The sequence below is a fragment of the Desmodus rotundus genome, chromosome 1 (assembly GCF_022682495.2).
Source record: "Desmodus rotundus isolate HL8 chromosome 1, HLdesRot8A.1, whole genome shotgun sequence".
NCBI lineage: Eukaryota > Metazoa > Chordata > Mammalia > Chiroptera > Phyllostomidae > Desmodus > Desmodus rotundus.
The window spans coordinates 48,527,324-48,542,075 of record NC_071387.1 but is presented as its reverse complement, the minus strand read 5'-3'; the positions used below and the strand labels follow the sequence as shown (position 1 = coordinate 48,542,075).

The 14,752-nt window shown below is 45.9% G+C and overlaps 1 protein-coding gene across 3 annotated transcripts in view; it reads left to right on the top strand.

Moving 5' to 3' along the window:
- TJP2 (tight junction protein 2) overlaps positions 1-14,752 on the top strand; it is a 117,002-nt gene that overhangs the window by 33,129 nt on the left and 69,121 nt on the right. Inside the window, exon 1 of one of the 3 annotated variants that reach the window (XM_045191210.3) lies at positions 12,265-12,504. The exons of the other annotated variants lie outside the window; for them this stretch is intronic. Within the exon in view, the coding sequence (XP_045047145.2) occupies positions 12,445-12,504 (60 nt within the window). The 5' untranslated portion in view covers positions 12,265-12,444. Of the gene's footprint in view, positions 1-12,264; positions 12,505-14,752 lie in introns of those variants that run through there. 3 annotated transcript variants of the gene reach the window in all.

Genomic DNA, 14,752 nt, shown 5'->3' with positions numbered 1-14,752 from the left:
CGTGAAAAAGTGGTCAAGCAATATTCTTATGCACAATAACAGTTAGAGGCAGAGCATGTCTGGTACAGCCCAAGTGTATGACATTGCATACGACATCTACATGCTTACCTGTTCGGGAGGTACCTGAAAGGATACTTCTCCAGTTACGAATAGGAGTTTGCTCTGGATAGTGACATTTTAATTGCATAGTGCTACATTTTAATGATCTACTGTATGGTTTGGGTATAAATAAACAAATCATTTATATAAAATTATTGAAATCCAAATTATGTCTATACACAAATATATATGTAAATAAACCTAATAAAAAGAACTGTAGGACTAGACGTTTTCTTTTCTAAACCAAAGACAACATTCTGCAAAGAGAGAATTATTTTCTGACCTTCAGAATGTTTTACTTTCCTTCAAAGTGGTAATCTTTCTGTCTTGTGTCAGAGAATCTTAACATGGTTTTTTCAGCAGAATTTCCCAAACCTCCCTCATAATGCGACTCATCTGAGGGTGAATGCTAAAAACTTCAACTCCTCAGGCCCCTTTCACACCCACGGAATCCGAATCTCAGGGGACTGGTCTCGGATGTGCCAAGTGATTCTTATCGTCAGAGAAATTTAGGGCTCTGTCCTATAGAAACAGAAATGCTACCGGCCACACTTGCCATGTTTATTGAATGCCTCCTGAAGTGCCCTGTCCAGGCGCAGCTTCCTTTGTTTTAAGAGGCCGTGCTCATTTGCATGGCTACCCTGGAACACTATCTGTTTGCAGCATTTTTCTAAGGCCCCTTTCAGCTCTGAGACTTCTCTGAAAATCTAGGAGACTCTTCAACAACTTTAATCTGTGTCCATCAGGGATACTGAATTCTGAGGGTTAGAGGATTCTGGTGATACGTTCTCTTTTTAAGCAATTCAGGTGGTGTCAGGGCGCACAGGTTTCCCTGGAGGACAGTGTGCCTGATGCAGACAATCCCCTGGGCCTCTGTCACCTCAGATTCCCTCCCACACCTGTCAGAGGAGGGCCTTTTGACTTCGTGAAAATGTGAACTTACTATGTTTTTTTTTAACAGGTCCATATTTAGGGAGAGGGAGCTCTGAAATCCAGGTAGACTCCAGAATAGCATTTGAATCAAGGATTCTAACTTACTCATGGGCTGGAGTCAAATGGCATCTGGGGCATTTACCTTTATAGTGTTGCACAGGGGGAGTTTCACAAGCATGATGCCGCAGCATTGTTCAAGTGCTGCGTCTGAAAAAACCCTCTTGGGTTCTGTTAAAGGAGCCAAAGGGCACTCTGGCTTGGTGGCTTGATTGGTTGGAACATCATCCCAATGTACCAAGGTTACGGGTTCCATCCCTGTCAGGGCACATACAAGAATCAACCAATGAATGCATAAATACTGGTAAGTGGAACAACAAATCAGTGTTTCGCTCCCTTCCTCTCTTTCTCAAAAATCCATCAGTTAAAAAAAGGAATCAAAGGGAAACAACAGTACCAAACAAAGCCCGCCTCGCCCCCCACTCCATGCAGTTGTCTCACAGCCGCAGAGGCAGTGAGCACAGGGGCCAGGGAGCAGTGATGGGAAGGGGCTTTGGAACAACAGACCTGAGTGTGGATTCTCATCCACCGTCTGCTCTGTGAGGCCCCTCTATTTGTCTTCTCCGAAGCTCCTTTTCCTCATCTCTAAAGTGGGGTGGTAATAGCAAACAGGCAGGGGCATTGTCAGGATTTACATTAAATGAACTAGCCCTGACTAGTGTGGCTCAGTGGGTTTGGTGCCAGTCCTCAGGGCGAAAATTCACCTGTTCGATTCCCGGTCATGATAGGTGCCTGGGCTGTGGGTTCAGTACCCGGTTGGGGTGTGTGTGAGAGGCAAACCGATCAATGTTGCTCTCTCACACCAATGTTTTGCTCCCTCTCCCTTTTTCTAAAAATAAATAAATAAAATCTTTAAAAAAGTGAGATAAAAGAGTGTTTGAAAGCTTTTTGGTACATAACATTCATTTAATTGATCACTGTTTATCAGCATCTTTTTTCTGAATGGAGGGTTAAGAAGTGGCGCCTGTCCCCAGAAGAGTGTGGGTTTCATATGGACCGCAGTGCAAGCAGCAGTAACGTTAGAAAAGCTGTGGAAGCGCGGAGCACAGTGCCTCTGAGGACCCAGGGCAGCCTGTTCAGGGCAGAGCTCTCTCCCTAGCAGGGTCCTGTCTACACCGGACTGTGCTCCGAAAGGTGCGGCCAGCCCTTCCAACCAGAACTCCCCCCAACACCAGTCCACGGCCTCCTCAGACTCATAATCCATCCACCCACAGCTGACTCTGAATTGCACAGCTAAATTTTTGTCAGCTTTGTGGCCAGCTAACTCCATCACGTGCCCAGAAACACCACAGAGAGGATGCTGGGTTTGGGATTTGTGCCATCGGTAGGGAGAGGAGGGGGTGAATGGAAGGCACCATCCATTGAGAACTGAGAACATTCTCTCCCTCTAAGTCTGATCTCTTTGTTTTCATCACTTTTGCACTTACTCTAACTTCTTTTCATTGTAGTGCTAATAACGGCCATTCCAGTGTATCACCAATAGTCATAATAATAATAATAAAGTTAAAAAGCGGGAGTTGTGGGTAATAGGCTCATTTGCTTGTTTGCGATACTCTCCCTTTCTGCTGTAATCCCTCTAGGTTTCTCGTGCTCTAAGCAGACCACCCACTGGCCCCATCTTTTCACACCTGTGCACTGTGCTCTCAAACGATTACTCCTCAATAAGCAAAATACTCAGTTGGACTCATCTCTTCGCTTTAACTTAAACTTGGCTCTCTCCTGACAGCATTGCCTCCTGGTAGCCCCCTCAAGGGTTGCTTCTTACTTTAGATGGAAGGAGAAATCTAAGCGGGAGCTGGCCCTGTGGTCTAGGCAGAGTGCTTGAACCAAGGCTCTGGGGCAGGAAGGAGCTTGGCAGGGTCTCAACAGCAACAGCCATGAAGAAAGGCCAGTGTGGCCCCAGGAAGTAAGCTTGGGAGAGTGGAGGGTGAGCTGAGGATGGAGAAGGCAGCCAGTCAGCTCATGCAGGATTTAGAGGCAGTCTTAGCACAGGCAGCTGTAACAAAATACCACAGCCTGGGTGGCTTAGACAACAGACGTTTTCCCTGCACAGTTACGGAGGCTGAGAAGTCCAAGATCAAGGTGCTGGTTCTTTTTGAGGGCCCTCTTCCTGGCTTGTGGACAGCTGCCTTCCTGCTGTGTGCTCACATGGCCTTTCTCAGGTACATACAGGTGGAGTTCAACTTTGAAAATGAGCAAGAGTAATATTAAATAACAAAGTGAAGGCATGAGGCTTCCGTTCAAGATGGAGGCGTAGGTAGACAAGCTTCACTTCATTGCACAAGTGTTAAGAAGGAACATAACTAACTTAAAAATGAAAAACACCCAGAACTGCCAGAAAATCACCCAGAAAAACACCCAGAACTGTATGGAAGTCCGACAACCAAGGATTTAAAGAAGCTATATTCGTCCAGATGGGTAGGAGGGGCAGAGACAGGAAGTCAGGGAGGAGAGAACTCCGTGTGGCTGCGGCTAGCCAGGGATGGAGAGGCCGAGAGGCAGCAAGGTGGGGCAGCGGTAGCCCCACCTTCATGAGGGGTGGATAAAGATCAGGGGTACACCTTGTGAGTGAGCGAGGCCTGCCCCAAGCCAGACCACGCAGCCCAGGGCTCCAGCGCAGGAGGAAAAATATAAAGCCTCATAACTTCTGGTGGTAAACTACTGGTGTATATGCAAACCCACTCACCCTGGGAACCACAACCAAGACAGCAGCTGGTGGGGTGCCAGTCTCATATGGGAAGTGGGTGAAGTGACTGGAAATGGGGTGTGAGCCAGGCAAGCTCCCAGAAGCCAGCCAGCAGCGTCATTGTCCCCTTTTTGACCCCTCCCCCACACATGGAGCCACAGTTGCTCCCCTTTGGTGAATGTCCAAGGCTCCGCCCCATACGACCTAACAGGTGCACTAACATGGAATCAAAGCAGCTCTATCTAGTACGCAGACACAGGGAGGCTGCCAAAATCAGGAGACAAAGAAATATGGCCCAAATAAAGGAACAGAACAGAACACCAGAAAAAGGACTAAGTGATACAGATAGCCAACCTATCAGATGCACAGTTGGAAACACTGGTGGTCAGAATGCTTAAAGATCTCATTGAAAATGGCAAAAGCATAAGGGAAGAAACAAAGGCTGTACTAAGGGAAATAAAGAAAATACCTGTGGGAAACCAACAGCGAAGGGAAGCAAGCAGGATTCAAATCAGTGATTTGGAACACAAGGAAGAAATAAACATTCAACCAAAACAAAATGAAGAAACAGAATTCACAAAAAAAAGAGAGAGTTTAAGAAGACTCTGGGACGCCTCCAAAACAGCCAACACCCGAATCATAGGGGTGCCAGAGGAGAAGAGGAAGAGCAAGAAATTGGAAATTTATTTGAAAAAATAATTGAAGAAAACTTCCCTAATTTGGCAAAGGAAATAGACATATAAGTCCAGGAAGCACAGAGAGTCTCAAATAAGTGGGACCCAAAGAGGACCACACCAAGACACATCATAATTAAAATGCAAAAGATTAAAGGTAAAGAGAATCTTAAAAGCATCAAGAGAAAGGCAGAGAGTTACCTACAAAGGAGTTCCCGTAAGACTGTCAGCTAATTACTCAAAAGAAGCTTTGCAGGAAAGAAGGGGCTGGAAAGAAGTATTCAAAGTGATGAAAAGCAAGGACTTACATCCTAGGTCCAGCAAAACTATCGGTAAGAATTGATGGACAGATAAAGTGCTTCCCAGACAAGGTAAAGCTAAAGGAGCTAATCATCACCAAGCCATTATTATATGAAATGTTAAAGGGACTTATTTAGGAAAAAGAAGAAGATCAAAACTATTCATGTTAAAATGACAACAGACTAACAAGTGTCAACAACTGAATCTAAAAAACAAAAACAACTAGAACAGGAATAGAATCATAGATACAGAGATCATTTGGAGGGAATTAGCTAGGCAGGGAGGGGGAGAATGAGGAAAAGGTATAGGGATTTAGAAGCATAATTGGGTAGGTAGAAAATAGGGGGAGGTTAAGAACAGTATAGGCAATGTAGAAGCCAAAGAACTTACATGCACAACCCATGGACATGAACTTTGGGGGTATCACTGGAGGGAAGGGTGGAACTGGTGGGGGGGGCGCAAAAGGGGAAAAATTGGGACAACTGTAATAGCATAATAAAATATACTTTAAAAAATAACTAAAAGTGAAGGCATGAGGGGCAGAGCAGAAGTTTTTTTAATGAGATTTTGTTTTATTTTTTTTATCCACACTCAAGGACATGCTTATTAATTTTAGAGAGAATGGAAGGGATGGGGGGGAAAGAGGGAGAGAAACAGCGATGTGAGAGAGAAACATTGATTGGTTGCCTCTCATACACGCCCTGACTGGGGACTGAACCTGCAACCTAGGCATGTGCCCTGACTGGGAATCAAACCTGCAACTTTTTGGCATATGGGATGATGCTCCAACCAACTGACCCACACTGGCCAGGCAGGGCGGATCAGAAGTTTTGATGTCTGTCTCCTGGGTGTTATTTTGTAGGGTCTGAGGGGTGGCTGGCTGCTTGCGGAAGGAGTCCTTTAGGTGAATGTGCTGGGTTATTGATACAGTTGTTTGGACTGAGAAGGGTAAGAGGGGTCAGGAGAGAAGAGGCTGCCACTAGGAAGATGAGGAAATGCCAGGCCTTTTCTCTTGAAAAGTGCCCCTCCCTTGGGCAGAGTTTTAGCTGCTGCCTCAGCACTTTAGTCATACCTGTACTCGCGCAGTTCTCGTGCCTTGTCATCATGTGTTTACGTGTCTTCATGTTTATCACACTGTGAGCAAGCCCCCTTCATTGTATATTGCCTTTTTCTTCTCTGTGCCCACCCCAGGGTACATGGTAGGCGCTCAAGACATGTTCATTGAAGGGGAGTGTCTTCATGACTCCAGCCTGCCCTTCAGTATACAAAGCAACTAAAGGACTCAGCTGACCTGTAAACTTTTCAATGCCAGACTCCTTTGCTCTCATTTAATGAGACTTTATAATCATACTGTGGGCACGCGCGCGCACACACACACACACACACACACACACACAAGGTTTGTCCGGGAAAAGTCCAGCCATTGTTGACATAATAAGAACAGCCAAGGAATGTTTGCATGACATCAGTGTAACCTGGCAGCCAAGGAGAGTGGACTGTAATGCACCTGTGTGAACAATGACAACTTCACTGTACTCGTCAGTGGGGCGGTAGATGCTGTTGAGTGAGCATGTGCACTGTGTGGCCATCACATTAAAAATGACTGAGTGAGTACAGCAACGAATCTGCACCAAATTTTGTGTTAAGCTTGAACATTCCTCCGTGGAAACTATGGATGACTAAGGTCACACAGCTATGAGCAACTAGTGATTGGCAGCTTCATCACAACAACATGCCTGTTTATGCATCATGGTTCATGGAGAGTTTTCTGGTGAAACATCAAATCACCCAGGTGACTCACCCCCTACAGCCCAGATTTGACATCCTGTGACTTGTGGCTTTTCCCAAACCTAAAATCACCTTTGAAAGGGAAGAGATTTCAGACCAATGATGAGATTCAGGAAAATAGGATGGTGCAGCTGATGGCGATTGGGAGAACTGTGTGAGGTCCCAAGGTGCCTACTTTGAAGGGGACTAAGGTGTCATTGTCCTGTGTACAATGTTTCCCGTGTCTTGTATCTTCTTCAATAAATGTTTCTATTTTTCATATTACATGGCTGGACACCTTCTGCACAGACCTCTATACACAAATATGTGTATGTACACATGTGTGTGTCCCCAAATCTTAACGTTCTTGAGGAAATCTGATTAAAAGTGTTAAGTTTATCACATTTGACGTTTTCCGACCAAGTTGTTTCAGAGACCTCATACACTGTGTTTAGAAATTGACCATTGCACAGACAGCTACAACTTTAAAACAAAATGCATACAACCCTATCCTTTCATCAAATTATATAGCTACATACTTTCCAAATCTTTTTTATAGTTTTCATTGTTGCCATCATAGAAAAGATTTGTGTTCTTTTTCATTGATTATCATGTCATTCTCCTTGTTGCTGTACAGGCTACATTATTAGAATATTAAATGATGGCTTGCGATGCCAATTAAGTTGATTTGCTGTCGTTTTATAGTTCTCCGCCATTGGACACTGATGGTTTCCGCCCTGCGTTCTTATGAATAGGCACACAATGAAGTGCTGCCTCACTGCCCAGTCACCCACTGTAATGTCACCTCTAGTCCCCTCTGTCCATCGAAACCGCTCTAGCCAAGGTGAGCAGAGGTCCTGTTCTTATGCGCATCTTCTGTTCTGACCTTAACTGACTGCGAAGTTGCTTGTTGTTGGCTCTTCTCCCCTCCTTGAAATTCCTTCTTCCCTTGACTTTTTGGACACTTGGCTCCAGTGGGGTTTTGCCCCCTCTCTGGCAGTTTCTCTTTGGTGTCTGTTCTAGGGACTTGAGCTTGCTCCCTAAATGCTGGCATTCCCAAGGATGCGTCCTGTCCTCAGTCCTCTCCTGCTTCAATTTACAGGGTGTCTCTGAACACAGGCATACCTTGTTTTATCGCCCTGCACTTTATTGTGCTTCGCAGATGTGTTTTTAAAAATTCAAGGCAAGACGCTCCACCAGCAAAAGGATTACGACTCGCTTTATTGCAGTACTCCTTTTATTTTTGTGGTCTGGAACCGAACCTGCAATATCTCTGAGGTGTGTTTGTGGTTCCATTCCCTTTTATGCCTGTAGCTCTCTTTCTTTATTTAAAAAAATTTTTATTGAATTTATTGGGTGACATTGACCAATAAAATCATGTAAGTCTCATACATATAATTCCTTAACACATCATCTGTACACTGCATTGTGTGTTTGCCACCTATGTCAAGTCTCCATCGTCATTTGTCCTCTCTCTCCCCCGCCCCCTGCAGTCACCATATCGTTGTCTGTGTACAGGAGTTCGTGTGCTTAATCCCCTCACCTTTTCCATCCAGCCACCAAAAACGCCTCCCTTCTGACAGCTGTCAGTCTGTTCTCTGTGTCTATGTTCTGCTTCTCGTTTGTTTGTTTTATTTATTAAATTCCACATGTAAGCGAGATCATATGGTACTTGTCTTTCTCTGACTGCCTTATTTCACTTAGCATAAAACTCTCCAGGTCTACCCATGCTGTCACGAATAGTAAGATTTCCTTCCGTTTTACAGCCAGGTAGTATTCCACCGTGTGAACGTGCCACAGCTTTTCTATCTGCTCATCTACCGATGGGTACTTGGGCTGCCTCCAAATCTTGGCTGTTGTAATACTGCCGTGAACCCAGGGGTGCATATATTCTTTAGAATTAGAGTTTTGGGTTTCTTTGGTTATATTCCCAGAAGTGGAATTGCCATGTCCTAAGGCAGTTCCATGTTTAATTTTTTGAGGAAACCCCATCCTGTTTTCCACACTGGCTGCACCAGTCTACATTCCCACCAACAGGGTTCCCTTTTCTCCACATCCTCATCAACACATGTCATTTGTGGATTTATTGAGGATAGCGGTTCTGATAGGTGTGAGATGATATCACATTATGGCTTTAATTGGCAGTTCTCTGATGATTGGTGATATTGAGCATTTTTTCATATGTCTGTGGCCCATCTGTATGCCCTCTTGGGAGAAGCATATATTCAGGTCCTTTTCCTATTTTTAATTGGATTGCTTTTTTCGTTATTGTTGGTGAATCTTACACATTCTTTATAAATTTTTGCTATGAACACCTTATCAGATATATCACTGGCAAATATATTCTCCCATTTAGTGGGTTAACTTTTCATTTTGTTGATGGTTTGTTTTGCTGTGCAAAAACTTTTTAGGTTGATGCAGTCCCGTTTGTTTACATTTTCTTTTATTCCCCTTGCCTGAGACGTATCAAAAAAAAATTGCTATAAGAAATGCCAAGATTTTACTGCGTGTATTTTCTTCTAGGATTTTTATGGTTTTGAATCGTACATTTGAGTCTTTAATCCATTTTGAGTTTATTCTTGTGCATGGTAAGAAGGTGGTCTAGTTTCATTCTTTTACACACATCTGTCCAATTTTCCCAACAGCATTTATTGAGTAGACTGTCATTACCCCACTCTATGTTCTTGCCTCCTCTGTCAAATATTAATTAACTGTAAAGGCCTGGGTTTATTTCTGGGCTCCTTATTCTGTTCCATTGATTCTTGTATCTGTTTTTATGCCAGTGTCATGCTGTTTTGATTACTAGCGCCTTGTCGTGTAGTTTGATATCAGGCAGTATGATTCCTCCAACTTTGTTCTTCGTTCTCAAAGAAGGTTTTTGTGGCTCCTTATAAATCTTTGGATTATTTGTTCTAGTTCTGTGAGACTTCAGCTTTCTTGGCACATTAATGATTCCCAAATCTGTTCCTGCATCTCAGATCTCTCTACCCAAGAGCTCATCAGTGCCCAGCTCGTTATAGCCACTTGAACATCTCCACCTGGAGGACCCATCGCCCTGGGAACTCCATCAGTCCTTAATTACATTCTTCATTCTTCCTCAAGCCCTTCCAAGGTCTGCTCCCACTCCTTTGTTCTCTATTTTGGCAAAAAGGCACTGTTATCTACCTAGTTAAGCCAGAAACCCAAGAGTTACCTTACACTCACTTCTCTCTTCCTTGTCTCATTTATAATCAGGCAGTCATCCTGTCAGCTGATTATACTTCCTTAATTTCTGTTGAATTAGCCCTTTTGTCTGACACTGCCTAACACATCACATCATCTCTTACCCGAATTGCCACATCAATGCTTTTTTTTTTTGGCTGGTCTTGTCACTCTTACTGACACCCTCCCCTCAACTCCCATCTGATAAACCCGTCTTCCAAGAAGCTGACAGTGATCTGTATAAGATGCCAGTCTAATCTCATTTTCTGCTTTGTTCACCTCCTGGCCCCTCAAGAGCAAGTCCATGGTCTCTTCATTCCTTGTTTCTTCGCTTGTTATTTATTCCCTTTACATGGAAAGCTTTCCCCCCTCTTTTTGTCTCACAAACTCATTCATGCCCATCCTTTAGAATATGTAAATAACCCCATCTCTAGAAAGCCTTCCGTAAACCCCATCCTCTTAGTCTGGGTGAGAAACCTCTTCTGAAAGCCTTCAGACCACCCTAAGCCTTCCAGGAATCTCACCACTTACCCAGTTCCTCCCTCCCTCCCTTCCTTCCGTTTTTTGTTACTTACTGATTGTCTATTGCAGAAGACTGAGCTCCCTCAGGTGAGAGCCTGAGTCTTTTATCAGGAGGTTCTGGCTTGACAGAAGGTGTTCAGTAATTTCTTGTTGGGTAGAAGTTCTTTGGAGAAACAACTTCTAGGAGTAGGGTTTAAATTTAAACGTACAACTCCACATGTGAAAAATATAGCCTATAAATTGCTTCTGCAAAGAGTTGTATTGGTCTATACTGCCACTGGCAATGCTACTGTATCGATTGAATCGTGTGTTTTCAACAACGATCTGAATTGGAACTATTTATTGTGCCCGGACACTGGTATTTCTACTGAGTATTTCTTCATTCGGAGCAGTGTAGTTGGTTAGGACTTTCTGCGAGGGTCCAGTACTCTGTATCTGCCCCGTCCGTGTGCCAGCCATCAGCTGCTTGTGGCTACTGACTGAGCCCTGGGAATGGGACTAGTGTGATTAAGAAACCAAATGTTTCATTTCCTTTAAATTTAGTTAATTTAAATTTAAACATATAAAACATCCACGTGTGCCAAGTGGCCATCACATGGAACAGCACGACTCTAGAAAGAAAGAAAGAAAGAAAAAGGAATAATTGGGCAGATGTAATTGCCACACTCGGGATTCCTTTCTTCCTTTTTAAGTGCTGGTGGTATCATCTCATCACTAAGGTGTGCCCAGTTCACAAATGCTGTCATTGTTATGATTAGTCAGCACCACCTAATTTTGGAAACACTGTTTAAATGGCGCATAGATGAGGAGAGTAACACCCTACGCCAGGGATACTACCGAAACGTGTGGTTCTGGGGCACCTGAAGGAAGCTGGGAAATGTTGCTCCCAGTGCTCCCGAATCAGACGCGCGCGCTTCGCTACTGCGAAGGAGGCCAGCAGCCGGACACTTCCCGAGAGGCATCTGTTGGACTTGTTTTCCCACATAAACTGCCAAACTTGTTTTGATGAGGCAGGAAGTGAAGCAACTTTTCAGGGAGAGAGCCCTACATCTGTATCCTATCAGACCTTTTACCTTTGACTTTCTACTTGGGAGCCTGGGCGGAGTTTTTCTTTTCAATTTAAGAGAAGAGCAGGGTGGGCCGCACGTTTTTCTCCCATAACGTGGTTTCCTTAGATTTCAAATCCAAAGGTATTATTTTTAATCAGCACACCTGTTCTGATTCTCCAAGTAATTTACATGCCCTTAAAACAAGGAAGCATTTCTTTATCTTGCACAATTCTTTGTACCTAGAGTTTTCTAATACGAGTAAGTGTGCTGAGCTGAATCCGGTGAACCCTGCCATTAAGTATTTGTGACCGACTGGGAGCCTTTAAAAGTTCATGCAGGGAGGGGAGTCTGAATCTCTTGGAGTTGTTGGAAATGTGTCAGAGACATAACCAGATGTATATTTCCTCAAAATTCATGTTTTATTATTTAACACCAACATCTTATGCCCTTGGAATTCGGGCAATCAGTGTTGAGCAGAGGAATGTGGGCCAAAGTGAATGCCGTGTGTGTGTCGGCTGGCAGGGCAGGCCTCAGTCTGTACGCAAAACTTTGGAGTTTCCCCGGTTCTTTCTTTCTCAAGAGAACTGAAGAGGCTCCGTAAACCTCTCCAAAAAGTGTTGGTATAGGACGTCCATGCGACCTCCAGGTTAGCACCCGCAGACTAGCAGGCCGGCCCCCAGCTCACCGCGTACTCACAGTTTGCAACGCTTCCCCGGGCGCGCGCGCTCGGAGCCGGACCTGGGGCCCCAGTGCGCGCCGCGGAGCGAACCACCGTGCCAGCCGGGGTGGGTAAGGGTGCGGGCATCGGGGCAGCAGGACGCCGGGGCCGCGGGGTCTCCCTGGGGCCGCCGCCGTCTCCCGCCCCCAGCCGGGAGGCGCGCGTGACGCCGCCTACCGCGGGAGCCCGGGGGCGCGGCGCCGGTGAGCCTCCCCCCGGCCGCGCGGGGGTGGTAGCGGCCCATTTGAGACTTTCCCGGGCCGCGCGGCGGGGACAGAGGCGCTGAGCTCTGGCGGGGGGCGGACCGACGCTGCCACCGCCTGAGGAGGGACAAAGGGGTGGGTCCCCGCGGGCCGGCACCCGGGCAGCAGGTCCGAGGACTGACCCGCAGCGTGGAGAAGGAGGAGGAGCGGGGCCCACGCGGGACCCGCGCCCGAGATGCTAATGCGAGCAGATCGCGGGTTTCCACCCCGGCGGGAGCTGTCAGGTTGGCACCAAGTAAGTGTCCTTTTGCATTAATTGGTTAGGAAAAAGGTAGCCACGAGTGAGCCTGGGAGCGCTAGTTTGGGCTTTCTTGATGTGCTGTAGGTAGCTGGGATTCTCCCAGCCGGAGGAGGAGCTGAGGGCAGGGGGGTTAGGCTGGCCCTCCTGGGCGCCTGGATATTCATTCTCTCTCCCTCTTTCTCTCTCTCGCTCTCTTCCCCTCCCCCCTCCCCTCAAGTCACTTGGGTTTCAGATGAAGTCACGAGTAGGGGGAACTGCCTTGCACTCTGTCCTGGATCCCTGCTACCTTGGAGGCAGGCATCTCTTCAGCCTGTCGTGTCGCCTGATGGGTGCCTTTGTGTATTCCTTCTGTTTGAAACCACCCTCTACTTTATCAAGGTTACAGGCTTGTGTGCTTGAGACAAACTGACAGCTCTTTAGAAGCCAGGATCTTTATTTTCCCTTTAAATCAGCTGCCTCTGCAATGTAAGTAAAAGTTGGCTTCAGTGGGAAATGGAGATGGAGTTTTGGGAGGAACCACACAAAAAAGTAATGGATGCTTTCTACTCTGGCATTATCTTACCTGTCATTTAGTTCCTTTTCTTTTATGTCTCCATTTGTCAAGCTTCTGCTTGTACACAGTAGTTTATTTTAAGTTATAAATAATCAGAGTTTTGACTGCAGGGTGCTAACATTCTCAGAGTGTGGACGAACTTGGGAGTGAGCGCTCCAGAGCTTAGTAATGGGATACAGCCTCCCACCTCTGTTTTCGCTTCACTTCAAAGGCAACACTGCTTCCCTGGCAGCTCTCTGCCCTGAGTAATGGCTGCGGTTTCCCCGCGGTTCCCAGCAGAGACTCTTCCCACCTCCCACCAAAGAAACTGCCCTGCGATCACACACTCCCATTCTCAGCCCCGGGGGATTTCAGCAGAGAGGGAGAGAGGCCCTCTTCTGCGGGGCTGTAGGTGGTCTGGGCTGGGTGCCCTGACAGTCACTGTGGAGAACAGGTCTGCCTTTGTCAGGGTCACTCCCTTGAGAGACAGTCGGTGGGTAACGTCTACATACACACCTGGGAAGGAGATGTTTGAAGTGAGAAATTAGTAAGAGTAGTTGCATTTGTAGCAAAGTGCCAGTTCCTATCCCAGCTAACAGAATGAAATTTGATTATTCAGTAACTTTTCATGAACAACTTCGCTTCAGTGTGGGGACTACGAATGATAAGAGGGTGCCTCTGCCCCAGTCCTGCTGGGGAAGCATGCACACAGCCAAGACCAATTAGAAATACGGACAGGTTGCTGTAGCTTTCCCCCTTTGGGAAGATGAGGGGCTGTTGCTTTGCTAAGAAGGCAGTGGCTTTTGGTGCGTTCCTTGAGTTCTTTCCGAGCGGATGCCAGAGACTGATGAAGGGGAATTTTCTTCCTTGAAATACTGCCTGCAACTTTTTTTCAGGACTGGGCAGCTAATAAGTTCTAATAACTTAAATAAGCACCTACTGCGCGCATCACCGTGAGGAGGAGTGGTACTCAATTTCTGCCTTGAAGAGTCTGTTAGACCTGAAAATTGAGGACTGTGCTTTAGACTCTGCAGCCTGCTCTGCTGGGATACCTGTGGCTGAGAGAGGGAGGGAGTGTGTGGCACACACGTCCTGTACGCACTCCCTAGGGATTCTTGCTGGGAAGAAAGGGTGGTGTTTGAACAGAAACCTTACAGTGGAAGCCACTATAAAAAATGAGGCTAACAAGGCCATCATGTCATAGGGTTGAGTGAGGACTGAATGAAATAATGCCCGGCATGTGGTGGGTGCTAAGGAGATGGTAGCTAGTAAGATGAACCACAAAGAGTGCTGAAAACTATGTAAGTATTGGATCCTGGGCTGATAAGGGATGTGGAATCTGGAAGTGTACATAGGAGGTGCCAGGTGGGTGTCCAGGGTAAAGAGAGTTATTATGCTCTCTTGAAAGGCCTTGAATGCCTGCAAAGGAATGTTAGGGATGAAAAGACTGTCATAGAAATCCCTGTTGTGTTAATGACCTACCAGTTTCTTAGTAAATGCTCCACCCCACACAGGGAATATTACTATTTTTGAGGCACTCATAGGCTTATGACCAATGAATTTTTACATCACTCCCAGGGGAATTCCATTTGCTAGGACTTCTGCCTACATTTGTTTAACTTTTGATCTAGTTTTTTTGTACATCGACAAAAGGTCACAGGCCAACCATTTATCTTCTGCAGAAGTGCCTGGGAATGCAAAGGAGATGAT